This window comes from Micrasema longulum, unplaced genomic scaffold, assembly GCF_059751315.1.
Source record: "Micrasema longulum isolate JH-2025_06_02 unplaced genomic scaffold, ASM5975131v1 h1tg000566l, whole genome shotgun sequence".
Classification (NCBI taxonomy): Eukaryota; Metazoa; Arthropoda; class Insecta; order Trichoptera; family Brachycentridae; genus Micrasema; species Micrasema longulum.
In genome coordinates, this window is record NW_028277762.1 from 984,925 (window position 1) to 1,005,976 (window position 21,052).

General features: G+C 32.8%; 1 protein-coding gene across 1 annotated transcript in view; it reads right to left on the bottom strand.

Annotated features, from left to right (window-relative positions):
• LOC148280584 (roundabout homolog 2-like) overlaps nucleotides 1-19,199 on the bottom strand; it is a 37,167-nt gene extending 17,968 nt beyond the window's left edge. Inside the window, exon 1 of the mRNA XM_088228162.1 lies at nucleotides 18,943-19,199. Within this exon, the coding sequence (XP_088084288.1) occupies nucleotides 18,943-19,003 (61 nt within the window). The 5' untranslated portion in view covers nucleotides 19,004-19,199. The remainder of the gene's footprint in view (nucleotides 1-18,942) is intronic.
• Nucleotides 19,200-21,052: the final 1,853 nt, after the last annotated feature.

The following is a 21,052-nucleotide window of genomic DNA, read 5'->3' on the forward strand; positions in this document are numbered from 1 at the left end:
GGGTTACTAAATAATTTATTTTTAGGTAGAAGAAACTTTATTTTTTTACCACGTTATATAGTTATCGGTTTAATTAATAAGTGAATTGCACTGGTTTAGAATTTCAACAATTACCATAGTCTTAAATCTGACGCATTTTGTAATTATTAATCGTCTTTATCGTTTTAAATAAGAAGGCCAGTGTTTAGGTAAGTCATCATTCGAGTGCTGTTTTATAGTTTTTCAAATATTTTTCGTGAAAAATAGAAAAAAAAACATCAAAATTGTACTGAATTAAAAAGCAATAATTTGTAAATAAAAAAACTTATTATATGACCTATCATGTTCCTATCCGGACCTTATTATCCATAGGGCACAGCATTGGTACACCAAATGCAGCATATATTTATCATATGTTATATTAAAGCAACATGCGAGGTGCCAGTCAAGAAATAATAAAATATTGCAGCATAAAACCACCTTTTCAATCAATATTTTATGACTCCGAACCCGCGTCCTTAAGTATGGCGAATGCGCCAACAACTACACTACGTAACGGACTTATCTCCACTCGATTCCCTTTTTCAGTAATTCTACCTGAGAGCAGCCATCGAGTCAAAAACGTATCCAGTGTTCTGGTTCTACTTAACACAGAACTCTATTCATCGTCCGCCTGGACACGGAAACATATAAACATTACTATTTCAATATTAACAAATAACAACAGGGGTGTAGAATACCTTAAATAAGGGAATATGGAAGTTTAGGCACTTACAAGGCTTATGACCTGTCATTGGCTGGTTTAATTGGCCACTTTACACACTGTGTAACATTCACCATTTAGCCTATGTTTGAACATCCATATTTCTTCAATTCTTCCATTTGTTGATTTTAGTGAAGTTAAAGAGCTGAAACTTTTATTGTTGTGAAGATATTCATCTGACTAAATTATTTCACATACTAGGCAACGCCTGAAAACAATTTTTCAGTTTTTAAACTTCTTCTTGGACCAGTTGGTTTCATTACAATATTTGAGTTTGTCCAATTTGTCCTATTTCAATACTTCGGTCTTCGTGGTTTATAATGTTAAGTGTGTTATAAGAAAATTAGTATATTTATTTTAGGTTTACGTGATTTTCAAAAGGAATGCGTCTTATTTGAGAGACGGGAAAATCGCAAGAATATTTAGCCCGCTTTCGGCTGCAACCCTTTAAACCTGCTATGGTATAAATAGTTCCTGCACGCGTATCGATCTTCCAATATCAGATGTACATAAGGATAAATGGATTTACAGGGAAGGGGTATCTTTAGGAAAATAGGAAGAAAAACGGCCTCCGGGGACTCGCGGTGCTAGTGTCGCGTGCCATGGCGTTCTGTAATGGCGGCGTCGCGTGTTCGATTCCATTTTACACTCTTTTGACAGCTCTTTTCTTTTTTTGCCATCGGTTTACATGCACATGCCTCGTACAAAACCGATTTTGTTTGGTCGATTAGAAGGGCATGCCTGATCACAGTCATGATGGTTTAATCAACACTGTACTTTCCCGGCTTCTAGCATTTATGATACAAGATAAATCAACGTAATAATTATTTGCAGAAATAAAAGTATATTCATGGCTTACAAGGTATTTATTTAGTACGATGCGTTTGTTTTACTTTTTGCTTTTGGCGTTTTTAATTCAATTATTATTTTAATTAATGCGTCCGGTTTAATAATTATCACGAACAGTAGAATTCATTAACGTTTTTAATTGAATTGATCTACATAGTTACGTTAGTTGTTTGGTGTTCAGTTTTACGTCAATCTAATTTATTTTATTCAGTTTAGTAACCATTTTTTGTTCAACGATACACACATATTATGAAAATGAATTTATTTATAGTATTATTACGAGATCCGTACATTTTATAAGCCTGAGACAAGCGTTATCGACCAAATCGAGAAAGGAGCTCTGCATTGGTTTGGACATGTAAAACGAATGGACAGCGAAAGAACGGTTAAGAATATTTAAAATGCAAATTTTGATGGATGCAGAAATAAAAGAAGACCGGAAAAGAGATGGCATGACAAAATCCAACAAATACTTGAAGATGGACATGTCAAAAGTCGGAATAATCGGCGCGCGTGCATGAGAAGATGTATAAATGTAGAGGAAGCGAGATCTGTATGCAAAAATAGAGTGTTGTGGCGTTCTATCCTCTCTGTCTATCATTACGGGGAAACGACGTGATGGTTTGTTTGTTTTATTATTACATCGTATTTTTTTAAGAATCTAGGTTCTGAGTCTAGGTAAAACACAAATCAAAATTGAACATGTTGCTCTGTTGTAGTGGCAAAAATCTATGAGTTAAACTAAAATAAAAGTTTTTTATATGTTATAATATAAATAAACATATTCACTTTTTTTCATATATTACAACAGATTTTTATATATATTTAGCAAATAATTTATTTTAGAATATCTTCTTATTAAATTCTCTAAAATATTTTATTTTTATTTTTATGCAGTGTAAATGGGGGCGAGATTTCTAAACATCTGTACGCTATGTAGTTGCAAGACTTGTTTTAATGTAGCTCTAATATAATTATTAAAATTAATTTTATTGGAAATGGGAAGCAAGAGTCTCAGCCGTTTATGCTCTCTGAAGCAGCAAGGCGTGTTAAGATGCTTACTGTACAGCGCCCTTGAGGGGATTTTCACAAAAATAGCGCTACATAAATTATCTTTAATAAATAAAAATTAACAATTTCATCGTGATTAAAAAAAAAAAAAAAATAATATCTGTTTTTGCTGTACTTATTCCAATTTTCATTTGATTTGGTGTATCAACATTGATTTTTTTAATAAAAATATCAAGTACAAATTACATTTTTTTCATGCAATTCTAAATAAATCATATGGCTCAAATTGTGGGGAGAATTATAAAATTAACGTTAGCGCCGATAAAAAATATATTGACACAATTCTTAATCTACGTATTTTAGATTAAAGACGTTTATTTTATTTCAAATAAATAAAATGTACATTAAAATTAGCCATATCTATTTGTTATCATAGTACATTGAACATACCAATTGTTTAATTGACGCTACCCTACCGCGACAAGACTTTAATTGCACATTATACCTGACACCGGTTAGCGGGGTTAGTTGTATTATTACAGGGGTTGTAACAGAAAAGAAAAGAGGGAAGGATTGAACAAATTACAGTTATAAGAGCGTGGTGTCGCGGGAAGGGGTAGGTGGGGGCGAGTTATAGCACGGGGCAACTAGTAATTATCACGTCGCATATTTGTCTTCCGTGAGACCATTCGGAACTCGGACCGATTCCTCAACACGGAAGAAAGGAATATTACATACTACGGTCCTATTTAAGCCTTAATTCTCAATTATTTACCAATGTTATGTATTTTTTTATTTATTTATTTGTAATTTTAAAAAACCCATAACAACAAACCATCACGCCGTTTCCCCGAGAGAAAAGAACGCCACATTGCTCTATCTTTGCATACAGATTTCGCTTCCTCTACATTCATACATCTTCCTCTATTTCTGCATCTATCAACATTTGCATTGTAAATATTTTTAGCCGTTCTTTTGCGGTCCATTCGCTCCACATGTCCAAACTAGCGCAGGGCTCCTTTCTCGATTTTGTCGATAATGCCTATCTCAGCCTTACATAATGTACGGATTTCGATATTTTTAAAATTTAAAAAAACCTGTTTCTAAGCAATAAAAATATTATTTTCTCTCGTCTGATTAGTGTAGTTATCATACGCTTTTTCAAGTCGATTCAAAATTTGTCTCCAACGTTATTTTCAAATAGTGAGATACTGTATTTTGCGAACGATAAGACACATCAAGCCATTAGACGCTCGCCAAAACGTATCTTTCAATTTTTAGAAAAAAACATATTTTGGACAATGAGACGCATCAGACCATTAGACGCACTGAATTTTAATTGTAAAAAAGTGCGTCTTATGCGTAGTGTTTAAGTCTATTGTATAGAATTGTTGAGTGTCCTGCGTTTGTTTTTGTTGGTGGATTTGTGTACATAAACATTTTTAGGTTATGTTATGACATCGTTTTGTTTATTTCCTATCCAATTTTGTGTACAATTTTTAGGCTTAATTTTCGTCAAGTATTATGTAATATGTGACACTAGTGTGTTTTTTCGTACAGTTTAGTCGTAAGGGTCTGGTAAGGTAAATTGTATATTAGGATGGGTGCGCGTGAGTCGATTTGGGGTTAAATGAAGAAGATGGATTACAATTGAAGCCTTTTTATTAAGTAGTTACACACGGGTTGCATCTTATTATTTCATTCAGAAAAAAAATACAACAGTGAGCACTGGCGGAGGGCTGGTGGCTAGGCAACACGAACTGTCAAGACAAAATGTGTCGAGTAATTTTGATGTGCGGTGTTTAGTAGCCTCGACCGGGCTGACGTTGCAGCTGACTACGCGTTGCGGGCCAAAGCAGAGTTCGGATCTGCCAACCTCACGGCTTTTGGTGTTTGCCCGCCACAGTATATTAGTTTCATTCTTTTATTTTGTTGTCTTTGTATCCTTATGTCTGTTTTGTTATCAGTTCCCCTGAACTTTTTACTTTGGTCAGCCCCCGAGCACTTGCAGTAGTTAGCAAATACTCTAGTGAAAAAAAATAAGGTTTTTGACCCGTGATTGCCTCTTTTACATGCAAGAGTTTTTATTATGTCTTAAATCGGAATTCAAATTGCGGAACATAATGCTTAAATTTGGTAGTCAAAATATTATGTTATGTATGAGACCACTTGAATTCGTTTTGAATATCATTACTTCTTCATTAGTTCATCTCCCCACCCCTGTCAGTATCTAGATATATTTTTTCTTTTTTTCTGTATATTTTTGTTTCAGAAGAAGTCTAGAATTCTGGGATTAAATTCGCGACATGTTCTTCTGTGAATTATTATTTTTTATTATTTGTTTTTAATGTTTTAATTATTTTCATCTCAAAAAGTAGCCGCTTTTTTCAAAAAAAGTTTTTTATTGTCATTATTTTTTTAATATATGATATAAAAAAAACATTTTATTATAAATTATGTTTCTGACTATTATAATAATGTAAATTTATTCATATATTGCAACAGAAATTAAGAACATTTTATGGAAAAGATTATAGAAATCTATGTATTTATAGGGCTTATGACATTAGCTGATTTAAGTGGCTACTTTGCAAACTGCGTAAAAATTTTGCATTCCGCCTATTTTTGAACATCAATATTTTTTCAACTCTTTCATTTGTTGATCGTTGTCAAGGTAAGGCTTGTTGGGCTTTTTTTTGCGCCCTTGAATTGATTTTCACAAAAATGGCGCTAGAGAAGTTATTCAGAATAAATAAACAAGGAGCTAAAACCTTCTTTATTGATGCGGGTGACATTCTGACCGAATTATTTCACTTACTTACTCGGCAAAGCCTGAAAATATTTTTCAATTTTTGTACCAGCTGGTTTCATCATAAATATTTTGAATCTATCCAATTTTTTTAAGGCAAGAACTAGGTATATATATGTTTAAACAAATACAGAATGGTGAATGTTACACAGTGTGTAAAGCAGCCACTTTAACCAGCCAATGACGGATCAGAAGCCCTGTTAATGCCTAGATTTATATTTCCTTCTATTATGTGTTTTTCATCTCTGTTGTAATATATTAATATCAATAATTCCCAAGGGGAATGAATCTAATTTATTTTTTTTGCCTCAAACTGCATTCAATTCTACAACAAGATGCCTCTTGAAATTCAGGCTTTGCCAACAAAAAAAAAAAGGATTGTGTCAAGCACAGCCTATTTAAAAAGAGCTACTGTAGAATCGAAGAATATTTGTAGGACAAGACAACTTGGCATTAGATTCGTGTTTATTGATGTAAATAGTGTTGATGATTTAAATGTATTTGTTTGTTAGGTTTAATTTATTCATTATTAAATTGTATTATATGGTTATAATTAATTGATGTTTATGAGTTATTTAATGAATCCTTTTTAAAGAATATACTAAACAAAACGAATATCGCGAAATCAAACGTTCCCCATTTTTCATCGATCACGTTCCGGGAAAAGTCGGCCTTGTTTATAGTCCCAAGAAATTAAATGAATCAACGAACAATCATCAAATGTACTTTAAAAAACAATTATTTCTACAAGTAGAAAATAAAAACGTTTTGGATTCCACTAGCCGTTGAATTGAATATTGCTTTACCCACAATACGCGACTTTATGGAGCTTGCATTAAAACATTAAAATGCATCAAATAACTGAATGTACTCGTGTAATTCACAGCATTGTTGTTTTCTGAGTGAGCTTCGAACGTTGCACGATACCACCATTAAATGCAAAGTACTCTGACCCATGCTTGGTTTTGCCGTGTGAACAAAATTACACCATTCGAAGGTATTATGAAACCTTTATTTATACCCAATTACATGAATTTTAAATCGAAATTCTTGGAAGAAAATGAAAAATCTAACCATCCCATATATGTATGGTAATGCAATTTGAAATTTATTTTTGTATTGATCTATGTAGATACAAACAATTAATGGATTCAATCAACAGTAGAACTCCGTTTATCCAAACTCCTGGAATCCGGAATGCAAAATATTAGTATCGTTCTCAGGAAATAAAAAAATAAGGAGATGTTTTATTTAAAAATAAAAAAGGGCGTTGGTGGCGCGCCATGTTTGAGTAAGTGTTTAATACGAATATGATTCCAATTCACTGTATTATACAAAAAGCAATAAAAAAGTTATATTAGATTCGATTATGCGGTTTATTTCATAGTATTGCCTTAAATTAATTATTAATGTAACTTTCAATACGAATTTTTGCATATCCGAATAATGTCTGTCACTTATTGATATGAATATTTGAAGTTTTACTGTATATGTTATGTGTATACAATTATTTATGTGTGAAATAGAACCGGAACCTCGAACGACTACTTTCGGTTCGATAACTACTCTCAGGTAAAAATCCTGAAGAAAGGAATCTAGTGGAGATAAGTCCGCCTCTTAGTATAGTGGTTGGTGTTTTCGCTTACCATGTTTAAGGTTTCGGAATCGATTTCCGCGAAGATCGATATGAAATTATGATGAAAAAGTTGGTTCCCATTGCAATATTTCATATTCCCGGACTGGCAACTTAGACTTTGGGCAAATTACCCTGCGTTCATGAAATATATGATCGATATATGTTGTAATTAGAATAACAATTCAGTGCTCTATGCACCATTAAGTACCGATAGGGGTATGATGATAATTTATTTTAAAAAGAGGTTTGCATTTTATTTTAAATGAAACACTTTATAATTTTTACGACATAAGAGTTTAATATATTATGACACAACTAGTTTTAGGTATTCTGAATGGTAAATTACTAAATGACTTAGTTAACTTATGTGGTAAAAATTCCAAAATGTTTCATTTTAAATAAATTCAGAAGGTTTTTCCACAACATAAATGCTGAAACAATAAATAGTATAAAAAGAGTTTTTTTAATTATTTTTTTTCATTTGCCCAGTTAATGGGTTATCATTATTATTATTATTATGGATAACTTATAAAGCGCCATTTTCGTAATAAAAATACATTTTCGTAATAATAATAAATAATAATAATAATTAAATAAAAATAATATATTTTTTAAAAAGGTTGCTCTTAAATAATTTATTTCAGGTTGCATTTATATTGACTGCAGTTAAATCTTTGACACGCTCAATCTTTCCCCCCCTTGATATCAGGATCACGCCGCCATTTGTGAGCGGGGGAATATCCCGTCCCCCAGTTCCGTAAAATATCCCTCGTCCGATTTCCCTTACCTTTTCTGTTAGGATAAGCACCTTCCCTAGTATTCGTCTACACTAGGTGGGCCTCAGGTAACCATGGCGGCAAATAGAGCGAGGGAGTATAGAAAAATGCCGTAAAAGGGAACGAGAATCAAAGCCACGACGCACTTTATAAAAATAAACTTTTTTTTAAGGAATAACCCGCTAAGCCTCTATTTCGAGGCTTGTCAGCAGGTGGGAAAGAGGAATATGGAAGAAGGTAATGAAAAATACACCACAACACCCAGAAAAATTGAGAAGAAATCTTTCTTGGATTTTTTTCTTGCTACTGGCGGGAATCGAACCCGCGACGCCAGTTTCACAGTTGGCTATCTAACCAACTACGCTACTGCACCTTGGTTAGAAAAACTTATTTCCTATTTAACATATTACAACAGAGATGAGGAACACTTTAGAGAAGGGAATGAAGAAGTCAGGGCTAATGATCTGCTTTTGCTATTTTAAGTGACTATTTGACCCACCGTGTAACATTCACCATTCTATCTATATTTGAATATCTATATTCTTTCGACTCTTCCATCTGTTAATGTTTGTGAAGTTATGAAGTTTAAGGGTGCCTAGACTTCTACATTCCCTTCGTTAACATGATCTTCATCTCTGTTGTAATATGTTAATATTAACAGCTCCCTAGGGGGTTGAATCCAATCCTTGTCTACAAAAATTTGGACAAACTCAAAACATTGTTTACTTCCTATTTATCTACCCGCTTAAAATATCAATATTTCAACAAATTTGATGAATACTTAATACTTAGAAACAAAAGTTCCTAAGCAATATCTAGCAGCTTTATGAAAGAGTTTGAATGGAAGTTTTTTTTTATTTTTAAATTAATAAAAAAAATCTTACATAAACCTTTTATTTTGGGATGATTTCTATTTATTTTAAATTAAAACTTTTAGTAAATACTTTTTTAATTCATTTTAAAAAAAAATTAATTGGCTATGTTGTAATGTTGGCTACATGTCGCTTAGTATTTTTTTTCATTCCACCAGCGATGTAAATCTAATCCTCGATTTTTTTTTTTTACTGACAATTCTTGTCTTGTAATTTGTTGATAATAATAAATTGAACTTTTATTTTAATAAAAGTTATGAATCAAAGTACTTGGAACACTTTTTCCTCTTATTTATTTGACCAATTAGCGCTTTCACCCTCTAACAGGAATTTTCAGACAAGTCTGTCATGCATTTCGTAAGTAAATAACGTCTATGTTCACGAAATATCTCAAATTTGAGTGCTTAGCCGAGAAATCTAAAAATGTTATGCAATAGTGAGAATTATTGCGAATAAATCAGGTGGGTAAATAATAATTTTAATTAAATGATATAGATTATTTGCAAACCGGAACAATAACGTGAGACGAGAACGACCAAGGAAGACGTGGCATTATCAAATAACCCAAAGTCTTAGATCTGGGCATGTAAAAAGTCAAAAGCAGACAGAACCGAAGGGCATGTATGACAAGATTTATGAATGTGGAAGAAGCTAGGAATGTATGCCAGGATAGACGTGTGTGGCGGTTTATTTGCTCTGCCTACCCATACGGGGAAATGGCGTGATGGTAGTAGTGTTTGCTTTTATTTATTTCAATTTACAATAAAGCACTACTTCTAATCACAAACAAACTAACCATCACGCCGTTTCCTCGTGAGAATAGGTAAAGAGGATAGAATGCCACATCACTCTATATTTGCATACAGATCTTGCTTCCTCTACATTCATACATCTTCTTATGCACGCACACCAATTATTCATACTTTAAACACGTCCGTTTTCAAGCATTTGTTGGATTTGGTCGTGCCATGTCTCTCTCGGTCTTCCTCTATTTCTGCATCCATCGACATTCGCATCGTAAATATTTTTAGTCGTTCTTTCGCTGTCTTTCTATTCGCTCTACATGTTTTATATGTTTTTTTTATTGTTTATTATGTTAATTATAATTAGGTTAATTGGTTTAATAACGTTTTTCTTTTTGTAATTATTTTGTTAACTTTGTTAAATAGCTAATCTTAGGCATGTTTCACATTTTGTAAAATGTTTCTCTCGGCACGGGACACCCCAGTATAGGGAACATTATATTGTATAAAAAAAAGAATACAAACAATGTAAAAGTATAAATAAATAAAAACATGTCCAAACTAACGCAGAGCTCCTTTTTTTGATTTTGTCGATAATGCTTATCTCAGCCTTACATAATGTACGGGTCTCAACATTTGCGCATCAAATGTACATAGTTTTAGCACACATTCGCCTGAGAGATCTCATTAAGACAGCATTCAGCCTACTTTCGTCCCTGTTTTTCCAAGTTCATACTTCGCTCCCATACATCAAGGTTACAATGTACTTATATTATTAGGTAATTTCAAAACATGTTTTTAAAAAACACAGTCGATTATTAAGGTCCAACATCTTCATAAAAACAAAAGTAAACAAAGACAATTAAGTCACTAATACATATTATGATGCATAGTTAGAGGGGTGATCTATTCATTGAATATATCTTTGAAGTGATTCTTCACAAAAGTGGTGGTAAATAAATCGCTCCTTATAATGCTATTTCAAACATCATAAACTTTTCTGCTCACACAAATTTAAAACTTACATTTAATCATGAAATTCACAACTATAATACACGACATGCAAAAAATCTTCACATTTCTAAATTTTGTTCCACGAAGTTCGGCAAAAGGTCTCTGGAATACATTGGTCGTATACAATTTAATAAACTGCCTGATGACCTTAAAAATGAAATGTCGAGTGGTAAATCTCAAAGACCAGAAATGAAGACCTATTTCTTGAATCTTTTTGAAAGTGATAGTTTTTAGCTCAGTTTCTGTGAATAGTCTATATATTGTGTTTTAGGTTTAAATGTTTTTCTTTTCTTTTTTTAATATTAAGTTCACAGATTGTTTGAATGTTTTTATTTTCTTCTTTAATATTAAGTTCACAGATTGTTTAAATGTTTTCTTTCCCTTTTTAATATTAAGTTCATAGATTGTTAAAATTTGTTAAAATTTTTATTGTTTAAATGTATACTATGTATTGTTACAAGAAATGTACTATTTTTTTTATGTACCGTCCCAAATGAGTTTTCTCGTACAACTCCTGGGAATATAATATCATGATATTCATGTCTTATATGTTTTATTAATAAATAAAAAAAAAAAAAATAAAAAAAAAAAAAAAAATATTTACCAAAAGCTTCTAATAAAATACAAAAATGTGATATGCATTTATAACCCTGATATACTCGAAGTGTAAAGTTCATTACTTTATTATGGATGTGGTGTGATGTGTTTTACATCGATTTACAAACTATTGATATTAATCTTGATTGATGTACAGGAAAAACCCCACTTGTACTACAGAATAAACCTACTGTGAACACGCTATACCTCATGTACATACGACTAAATGGTACCAAAATATTTCTCGTTTATTTTTTATGTATCGTAGAGTAAAAATTTTAAGTAAGACATTTATTTTTATTGGTAGATATTTTTAATTTAATTATGTATGTGTCCAGGCGGGTCAAAAATACTGTTCAGTGTTTGAAATAAACTCTGATTCCTGGACGAATGATTTCGACCCGATGACCACTCTCAGCTAAAAATCCTGATTTTTAAAATGAAGTGAAGATAACTCCACCTCGTTGTAAAGTGGTTGACGGTTTGGCCTACCATTCCTGTGGCTCTGGATACGATTACTGTCTGGGTGGATGAAATAAATATATAACGAGTTTAAAGATTTTTTTGAACCGTGATATTCATTTTTTTTCTAGACTTATGCCTGCAGCGTGAAAGTATACGTTCAAGTAACGTATGATAGAACTTTGATGTATTTTTTACAATCTAATGCAGTGCCCTTTGTACCACTTGGAGAAAGGGGGATGATGATGATAAAATTCTAAAATATAATATCACCCTAATTCTTTGCAATATTATTTCGGCACCATAATACAAATATATTGTTTTTTTACATCAAAAGTGGAAGAGATTCATTCTAATGGAAATAATCGAATGCATTCGATTACTGCGTTCATTCGAATGAAATCTTAATGCAGTTATTCATTTAAATGAATAAACAATTGAATAAATGAATTTTAAAATATCTGTTGAGTCCTTGGCTACGGACTTTTCAGGATAAGGGCACTACCTTAGGATATAATTTTTATTCATCCCGTTTAAATCCACAGTAATAACCGTAACGTCCCTCTCTATTATATACGGAATACCGGAAATAAATACCGGAAAATTGTTTAATTTTTTTGTTTTTTTTACAATAAACATAAGAGGTAAAACATAGTATTAAAAAAATAAAGGATAAATACCTAGCAATGAAATACATATTAACAGTAAAAATAGTCAAAATATAATCTCACAAAGGAATGGCCTGTTTGTGGGTATACAATAAATGTTTATGAATTTTTGCTCCTTTAATAAATAAACAGGTATAATAAATTTGAATAACATAAGAAAGAGAAAAGAAAATATTCTGTAAAAGATTATACAGTACTTTTTTATTTTATAGTAATTAAAAAAGAAATTAATAATATTTTTAAAAAACACGAAAATATTCCTTATTTTTAAAGGGCAACAAAATATATTATGGAAAAAAGTGTTAATATCTTTAGTTTGAATCTAGAATGTTGCTTTTTTTTAAATGAAATGTTATCAGTAAAAAAATTGTGGAAAATTTGTCTCTATTTGTCTAATTGTCTCTATGTTTGACTCGTTTTACAATGTGATTCATTCGATTTTTTCATTCATTCGATAATTTTTATCTCTTATTAAAAACAATTTCCCCTTAAAAAAAATTACGATTATAATATACTCAAAGTTTTAAAAATTAGAAAAAATACCGCTCGTATCGTTTTCAAAGCAATGCTGTTAAATGGAAGTGCATTTTTTGTAAACGAAAATGATTTCTTTGCCTAAAACCGAGTAGGCACTTATTTGTTAATATTGCATCTAAAATATGTTTACTGAATAAAACTCATGTCTGATGGATAATACGTAGGTAAGTATAATATCAACCTATCATGATTGCTTTTTATGTTCCTAACCTAAAATATCGTTTCTATTTCCAAACTCTTTGATCTGACAGTTTAATCCCGGGCTTTCCAGAAAATTAATGTCTCGCAACAATACAACAACGGTTTACTTTTGAATACAAAACCGACGGGTAGATAGAGATAAGGGAAAACGGAGGAAGAAGCCAAGAATACGAACCCGTATACATTACTCTTTAAGTACAATTGACAGCTGAGACAAGCAACTAGAACTCGGTTCAATTCAACTTACGGAACCTAAGGTTAAGCGGGTTAAGCCCCTCTATGGGGTTAACTCAATTTACATTATTCAAAATATAAGTGACTCAAATGACTTTTGGGCGATTCCATGAGAACTTGAACAAAAAAACTAAAAACAATTTCATTTACCGTCCCATTCATACACTGTTAAAGTTATCTACCCCTTTACAAATCGTCATGATCGTAGAACAACGACGGATGAGCGGAAAATGCGACACTGACTTTAAAATAATAATTATGGATAACTTATAAAGCGCCATTTTTGTAATATAATACCTCAAGGGCGCTTTACAAAGTGATTATATAAAGATATAAATTTAATTTTAACTTTTTAATTTAAGAAAAATAATGTACTTTTTCATATTACTTTTCCAACACATGCTAAGAATTTATTCAAATGATTTAGATAACAAGTGGGTTTTAAGTTTCTTCCGAAACATCACTTCACTCTCACAATTTCTGCTGAGAGAGCATTCCATGCCATAGGGCCTGCGACCGCAAATGCGCGTTCACTAAATTTAGTGCGCTGTTTGCGTAGAGGTTTAATAACTTTTCCTCTCGCCGTAGACGTAGCTGATCTAAGCGTGAGACGCCTGTCAGCTAGTCCATCTGGAATGCAGAGTTCCCTTAGATATTCTGGAGCTGAGTTGTGCAGTGACTTATACATAAGCCGACAGAGTTTGTATTCCACCCTCTGTGGAAAACGTAGCCAGTGCAATTCGCGAAATAGTGGAGTGATATGACTGAATTTAGAGATTCCAAAAATAAGTCTGGCTGCGGCATTTAATACAGCCTGCAGGCGAGTCATTTTATTCATTGGTAGACTTGCGTAGATACCATTACAATAATCGACTCTAGACACTACAAACGCATTTATTAATTGACGGGTGGCATCAACTGGCAAATTTTTGCGTATGCATTTAATCTGTCTCAGCTGGTTAAAGCATGAACTTATCGTTCTACTAATTTGAGCGTCAAGAGAAAGGTCAGAATTAAGGATGACTCCCAGTAGTTTAACGGTGGGTAAAGCGGTACTCCTTACTTTGGGTACTACCCAAAGTATCCTTAATCAAATTCTGTCGTCTGGCTGAAGCCATTCATAGTTGTTCCGTTTTAGATGGATTAAGTGTTAGTGTATTTTCAGCCATCCAGTTTCCTATTTTCTCAATGCATCCATTAATCAAATCAACAAGCACATTTCTCTCGCTCGGTTTACAATAAAAATAAATCTGCGTATCATCTGCACAGCAGTGAGACCACAATCCACATTCTTTGATAATATTCTCTATATCTTTGGTGTACAGGAGATTTTATTTATTTATTGTGGATAACTTATATAGCGCCATTTTCGTAATAAAATACCTCAAGGGCGCTTTACATGGTGATTCTACTGTTAAGTTAATTTAATTGAAGCTTTAAATTTGTAATTTGATTAAAATAATTTATTTTGTTGTCACGTGCTACGGATTTATTCAAATGATTTAGAGAACAAGTGGGTTTTAAGTTTTTTCCGAAACATCACTTCACTTTCACAGCCTCGCACCTCTGCTGGGAGAGCATTCCATGCCATAGGGCCTGCGACCGCAAATGCGCGCTCACCAAATTTAGTGCGCTGTTTACGTAGAGGTGTAATAACTTTTCCTCTCGCCGTAGACGTAGCTGATCTAAGCGTGAGACGCCTGTCAGCTAGTTCATCTGGAATGCATAGTTCCCTTAGATATTCCGGAGCCGAGTTGTGCAGTGACTTATACATAAGCCAACAGAGTTTGTATTCGACCCTCTGTGGAAAACGTAGCCAGTGTAGTTCCCGAAGTAGTGGAGTGATATGACTGAACTTAGAGATTCCGAAAATAAGTCTCGCTGCGGCATTCAATACAGATTGTAGGCGAGTCATTTTGTTCATTGGTAGACCTGCATAGATACCATTACAATAATCGACTCTAGACACTACAAACGCATTTATTAATTGACGGGCGGCATCAACCGGCAAATTTTTGCGTATGCATTTAATTTGTCTCAGCTGGTAGAAGCATGAACTTATCGTTCTACTAATTTGAGCGTCAAGAGATAGGTCAGAATTGAGTAAAACTCCCAGTAGTTTAACGGTGGGTAAAACGGCACTCCCTACATTGGGTAGAGCCGTATCCTGGATCAAATTCTGTCGTCTGGCTGAAGCCACCCACAGTTGTTCAGTTTTTGATGGGTTTAATGTTAGTCTGTTTTCAGCCATCCAGTTTCCTATTTTCTTGATGCATCCATCAATTAAATTGACAAGCACACTTCTCTCGCCTGGTTTGCAATAAAAATAAATCTGCGTATCATCTGCATAGCAGTGCGACCACAATCCACATTCTTTGATAATGTTCTCTATATCTTTAGTGTAAAGGAGATAGAGAAGTGGTCCGAGTACTGACCCTTGAGGCACTCCTGTAGACACCCGAAAGTTGGTTGAGCTTTTACCCTGGAACACGACTGCATATTCTCTTTTATTAAGATATGAACTGAACCACATATGTGCCTGATCACGGATACCATAAGTTTTCTCCAGACGTTCAAGCAAAATATTATGGTCTACAGTATCAAATGCAGCACTCATGTCCAGAAGAGCCATCAACACCAGATTACCAGAGTCCACCGACGTTATAATGTCAGACAGTACTCTTATCACTCCCGTCTCCGTGGAATGAAAACGTCGGTATGCCGATTGCCTTACCGAAAATAAAGAATTCCGCTCGATATAGTTAACGAGCCTGTGAGAAACTATTTTTTCTAGTATTTTTGATACGATGGGAAGATTTGAAATAGGGCGAAAACTGGAAAGATCTTCCACATCTAGTTGGGAATTTTTTAAAAGTGGAGTTACATTTGCTTTTTTTATGGCTCTCGGAACAATGCTGCGCTCCATGGATGTATTAAATAAATCTGTTAAAAATGGAGCTAATACGTTAATGCATTTTTTCAAAAGCCATGTTGGCATCGGATCTAATATACATTGTTTGTTGGGTAATGCCGCAACAATTTTTTTAACCTCATTTATAGACGTTGGTTCAAATTTACTGAATTTTTGAAGGGCATTATCTAAAATTACAGGTTTTTTCGCTGAACTACACGCCAGTCTGATTTTTTCGACTTTATTTGTAAAAAAGTCGGCAAAATCAGTGGCAGTAGCGCTTGTGTTAGATGTCTCTGCTATACAGTCACCACGAACAGATTGAAGGCTTCGCCAGAGTTGTTTTGGAGACTTTTTCTGTTCAGTGATTTTTGTACACCAGAAACTAGATTTTATTTCTTTTATAAATGTCCTATAAGAGGCTTGCATATCTAACCATATTGATCGGTCCAAAGTTGACAGTGTGTTTCTGTATTTGCGTTCTAGACGTCTTAGCTCTTTCTTTTTGAGTCGACAATTTTCGTCAAACCATGCATCAGATTTCCTTTTTCGAATAGTTTTCGTAGTAAATGGTGCATGTTTGTCTATCAGGTTAGATAGTACCTCATTGTACAACCCAACCAATTGATCGACGTCGTTTGAGCGACGGTCAATGTCCGGACCAATCAACGATGTCAGAAGTTCGGATTTAAAATGTTCTAAATTTAATTTTCTCCATGGCCTTGATGCGAGTGTTTTGTAAGTTGGTGTTGGTTTTTGGATATTAATTTTACAGTGCACTAATCTGTGGTCTGAAAGTCCGATGTCTGTTACAAAAACTGTGATTTTTTTATCACAATTCCGTCGTATTATAACATCAAGTGTACCTCCCGCATCATGTGTAGGGGTATTTACTTCTTGTGAACAATCGAAATCACTTAAAAGTGCATTAAAACGAACCGATTCTGAATCCGTCCATCCGGAGATAGAGGAGTAGTCCGAGTACTGATCTTTGGAGTACTCCAGTAGACACCTTAAAGTTTTATTTTAATAAGACTTTATTTTATATTTAATCTTGAAAAAGTTATAAAAATGCTTTATATCCTAGTTTTTAAAAATAAATTAAAAGTTTAAAGCATCAACTTTGTAGTCAAACATTTTATTGATAAGAATAAACATCTTTTCCTCCCCCCCCTACCCATTCTCCAGCATACTCATTTTTTAGTGCATGTTCGGACACGGTGGCGTTTGCATTTCTTTTACCTCTGCCTGTAAATTATGTAATTTGTCTTGAATACTATGTGTACTACGGTGATAGTTAAGGTGAAAGCGCATTTCAGTATTTGCATATTGGTGTAGTGAGTTTCCTGATGAAGAGACGGATACGTCTCGAAACCGATAGACACAAAAAGTCGGTATTTGACTATATACTTATGTTTACTGGCATTAGTTAATATTTAACCAACGCAAGAGTCAAATGATACACTTTTGTAATTATAAAGTTGTGTCAAAAATATATTTTAGCGGCTTTCATGTTAAGTTAAAGAAATAAAAAACATTCATAAAAACAGTTAACAACACGATCATTGAAAACAAAAAATATTGATAAGTTCAACATATGAAAACAGAGATTGAAAACATTTTAGTGGAGGAATATGGGAGTCTCGGCATTTACAGGGATCATGCTCTGCTATCGGCTGGTTTAAGTAGCCATACTACAGCCATAAACATTGTGTTAACACTTGTGTGTCTGTGGTGTAACGCGTGTCTTCAAAGGATACAAGAATTAATATATCTCTTTTATTTATTAAAATTATGAAGTTTTATTTTTAATAATCTTTTAATGAACATTTTTACACCGGGCAAACAGGTTATAAAAAATATGCAGGTTTTAGTACAAAAATATTTATCTTTTCTATGCGAAAAATAATTATACGAATGAAAGTGATGCCAATGCTACAACAAATTTGTTTTTTTTTTTTTAAAAAGAGCAGGAGAATAAAACGGAAGAAAGAGACGTTGTTCTCTCGATCCGGTGTTTGTGTGAAAGAGACAAAAACAAAATAAGAATTCATTCAATCAGTCGGTTATTAGCAGTGAGCAGGAGTGCACGATAATTAAATAACTGGCGTTTAAATGATTTAAAATTTATTTTGCTATAAAACACCTAAATAATATTATAATTTTTATAAATTACGTAAAAGGAATTATTTAACTGCATGATTCTATGTTTTTTTTAAATGTTTGAACTTCAGAATATTGAAAAAAAAAATTAGCACAGCCTTTTAAGAGTAAACTTTTATTTTGAACTAAAAAGTAATGTTTGTGTTTTTTTTACAGGAATAATCCGTTAAACCTCTATTTAGAGGCTTGTCAGCAAGTAGGATAGAGGGGATATGGAAGGAGGTAATGAAAAATAAACCAAAACACTCGACCAATTGAGAAAAAAAAAAATCTTGAATTTTTTTACTTGTAACTGGCAGGAATCGAACCCGCGACGCCAGTTTCATCGTTGGCCGTCTTACCAACTGCGCTACGGTGCCTGTAGTTTGGTATTTTTAGAAAACATTTTCTTTGTAAATATGACTGTTATTACCGTTTCTATGAAATAACCCTTTAATCTTTTCTCGACTTAAGCCCGGATTAAAACTTGTAATCAGTTAATAAAGTTTTTCAGTCTTTTTTTAAGTTGGGCTCAGAAAACGTCTCGCGCGAAATTGGATTAACTTCATGACAACGGATTTGAGTAAAAAGAATCCCTTCCGAATTTCAAATTGTAAAACATGAAAGAATTAATTTAAGTTTCGAACAATGGAATTATTTTGATGGTAAGTGAGTAGGAAAAGGAAATGGTTTTCCAATTAAGAGTCCATTAAAACGTTTTATAAATTGAAAACTCACCATATCTGGCCTGGAGTATGATGACAGTAAGTGCGAGCAGTGCCTCTCTGAGAGGTGCCATCTCCCTCGCACTTACACCACGTGACAGCGGAGCGCCAAATTCACCTCATGTTTACTTCCATTAAACTTTTTTATTTCACGAAATTAAACAGATTCCGCCGTTTTATATCCCTTTTAAACACATTTAAACTATAACCAATATTATCCCCAATGATATTTAAACAACACACGCTTTGTTCTGCTTTTGATCTGAAACAAAATAAAACATAAGTTGTAAACATACGATCAAAAATTAAAGGTATAGGTAAGTATTTTATAACAAAATAAATATTTACATAACTACTCCTACTTCTATAATCACGCCATTGCCCCAGACGAGTAGGTTAAGAGAATGGATCGCCACTCTCGTCAATCCTGACATACATTCCTGGCTTCTTACACACATTCATACATCTTATCATATATATGTGTCTACTTTTGACATGACCAGACTTTGAGAGATTTTGGTTTATCTGATCCTTCCACGTCTTTCTTTGTCATCTTTGCCCCACGTTACCATTCATTTTCATAAAATATCTGTTTTACCAATCAATTGAATAATATATACATATAGTTGGATAATTTATAAAGCGCCATTTTTGTGAAAATCGCCTCAAGGGCGCTGTACAATTAATAAATATCCAGTACGTCTTGCAGCTACAGAGCGCATGGACGGTTGGGATTCTAGTTCCTCGTTTTCAATTAAGATCAATCAAAAATTATAACAGAAAGGAGCTAGATTACAGGACGTCTTGCAGCTACAGAGCGCATAGACAGTTAGAAATTTAGCCCCCATTTACGCATTTTAAAAATTGACAAATAATTTAGTGTATTAAAAAATAATAATAAAATTAATAATAAAAAGGAGCAAGATAACAACACGCCTTGCAGCTACTAAGCGCATAGACGATTGGAATTCTAGACCCCGTTTACAAAATGTTGGTATTTTAAAGTTGATATATGAAAGCTAGATAACCAATCATCGTGCAGCTACAAAGCGCATGGACGAGAGGAATTCCAGCAAAGTTAAAACCATATCAATAAATTTATAAAAAATAGATTATAGTAGTAAATTGGTCAAGTGTTCATATGCCAAGAAGTAAGCAGTAAAAAACTAAATAAATCAAACACTGTTTCAACTCCATGGGAGATAAGGGAGATAGATGTCCGAAGAGAAGCGTTTGTAGATAGTAGGTAGATACCGTCGCCATGTGGCCCACTGGCTGGTAGATAGTTTCTGGAAACGCACTTGTGTAGTACTATTATACCTTTTGTTCCAATGACTTGGTGTCCATTTTGGTCCGTATTATTTCGTTTTTGAATTGTATACGATAATTTCGTAGGTATACTTGAAAAAAAACTTATTTTTTTATTTATTTATGACAAAATACAAGGTTTTTAAACTTTAAATATTACATTTTATTACATATTTTATTAGTACGAAATATTCCCAATCAGCAAAAGTGCTGGTATGTGCACGGGCTGTAAGAATTGTTTTATTTGGGTGTTTTTTAAGTACGTACATGTTTTGTATATTTTTTAGATCATTAGAAAGTGAATTGTAAAAATTTATTGCTGCATACAAAAAATTGTTTCTTTTTCTGTTGGTTCTAGGTTGTTCGCAAGTAAAATTATTTGATGCTCTTGTATTTATTTTAGGTATGTTGTAGTTAAAATTAAATTAAATATTTTTCTTTATTTTATTCTTTTTCATCTTAAATATCTTTTTTTTTTTTCTGTGTAGATCAATTCCTCTAGATTGAGCATTTTTATTATCCTATATAATTCTGTATTTCTAGTATATTTATTAAAACTAAATATTTCTTTAAGTGCTTTATTCAAATCCCTGTTATGAGAATTCAAGCATTTTTTTTTCAATTTTTTTATTTTATATCTTATTTAATTAAAGTAAGGTATTAAGTGCTCATTTTAGAACTTTTTTTTAATTTTAACGTTTCTTAATTTATATTAAGTCAATATTAAGTCATTTAAAGCTTTTTGCCTGAATAAAATACCCGGTATACGACTTAACCTTAAATTTATTTTTAAAACTACAGATATATGAAATTAA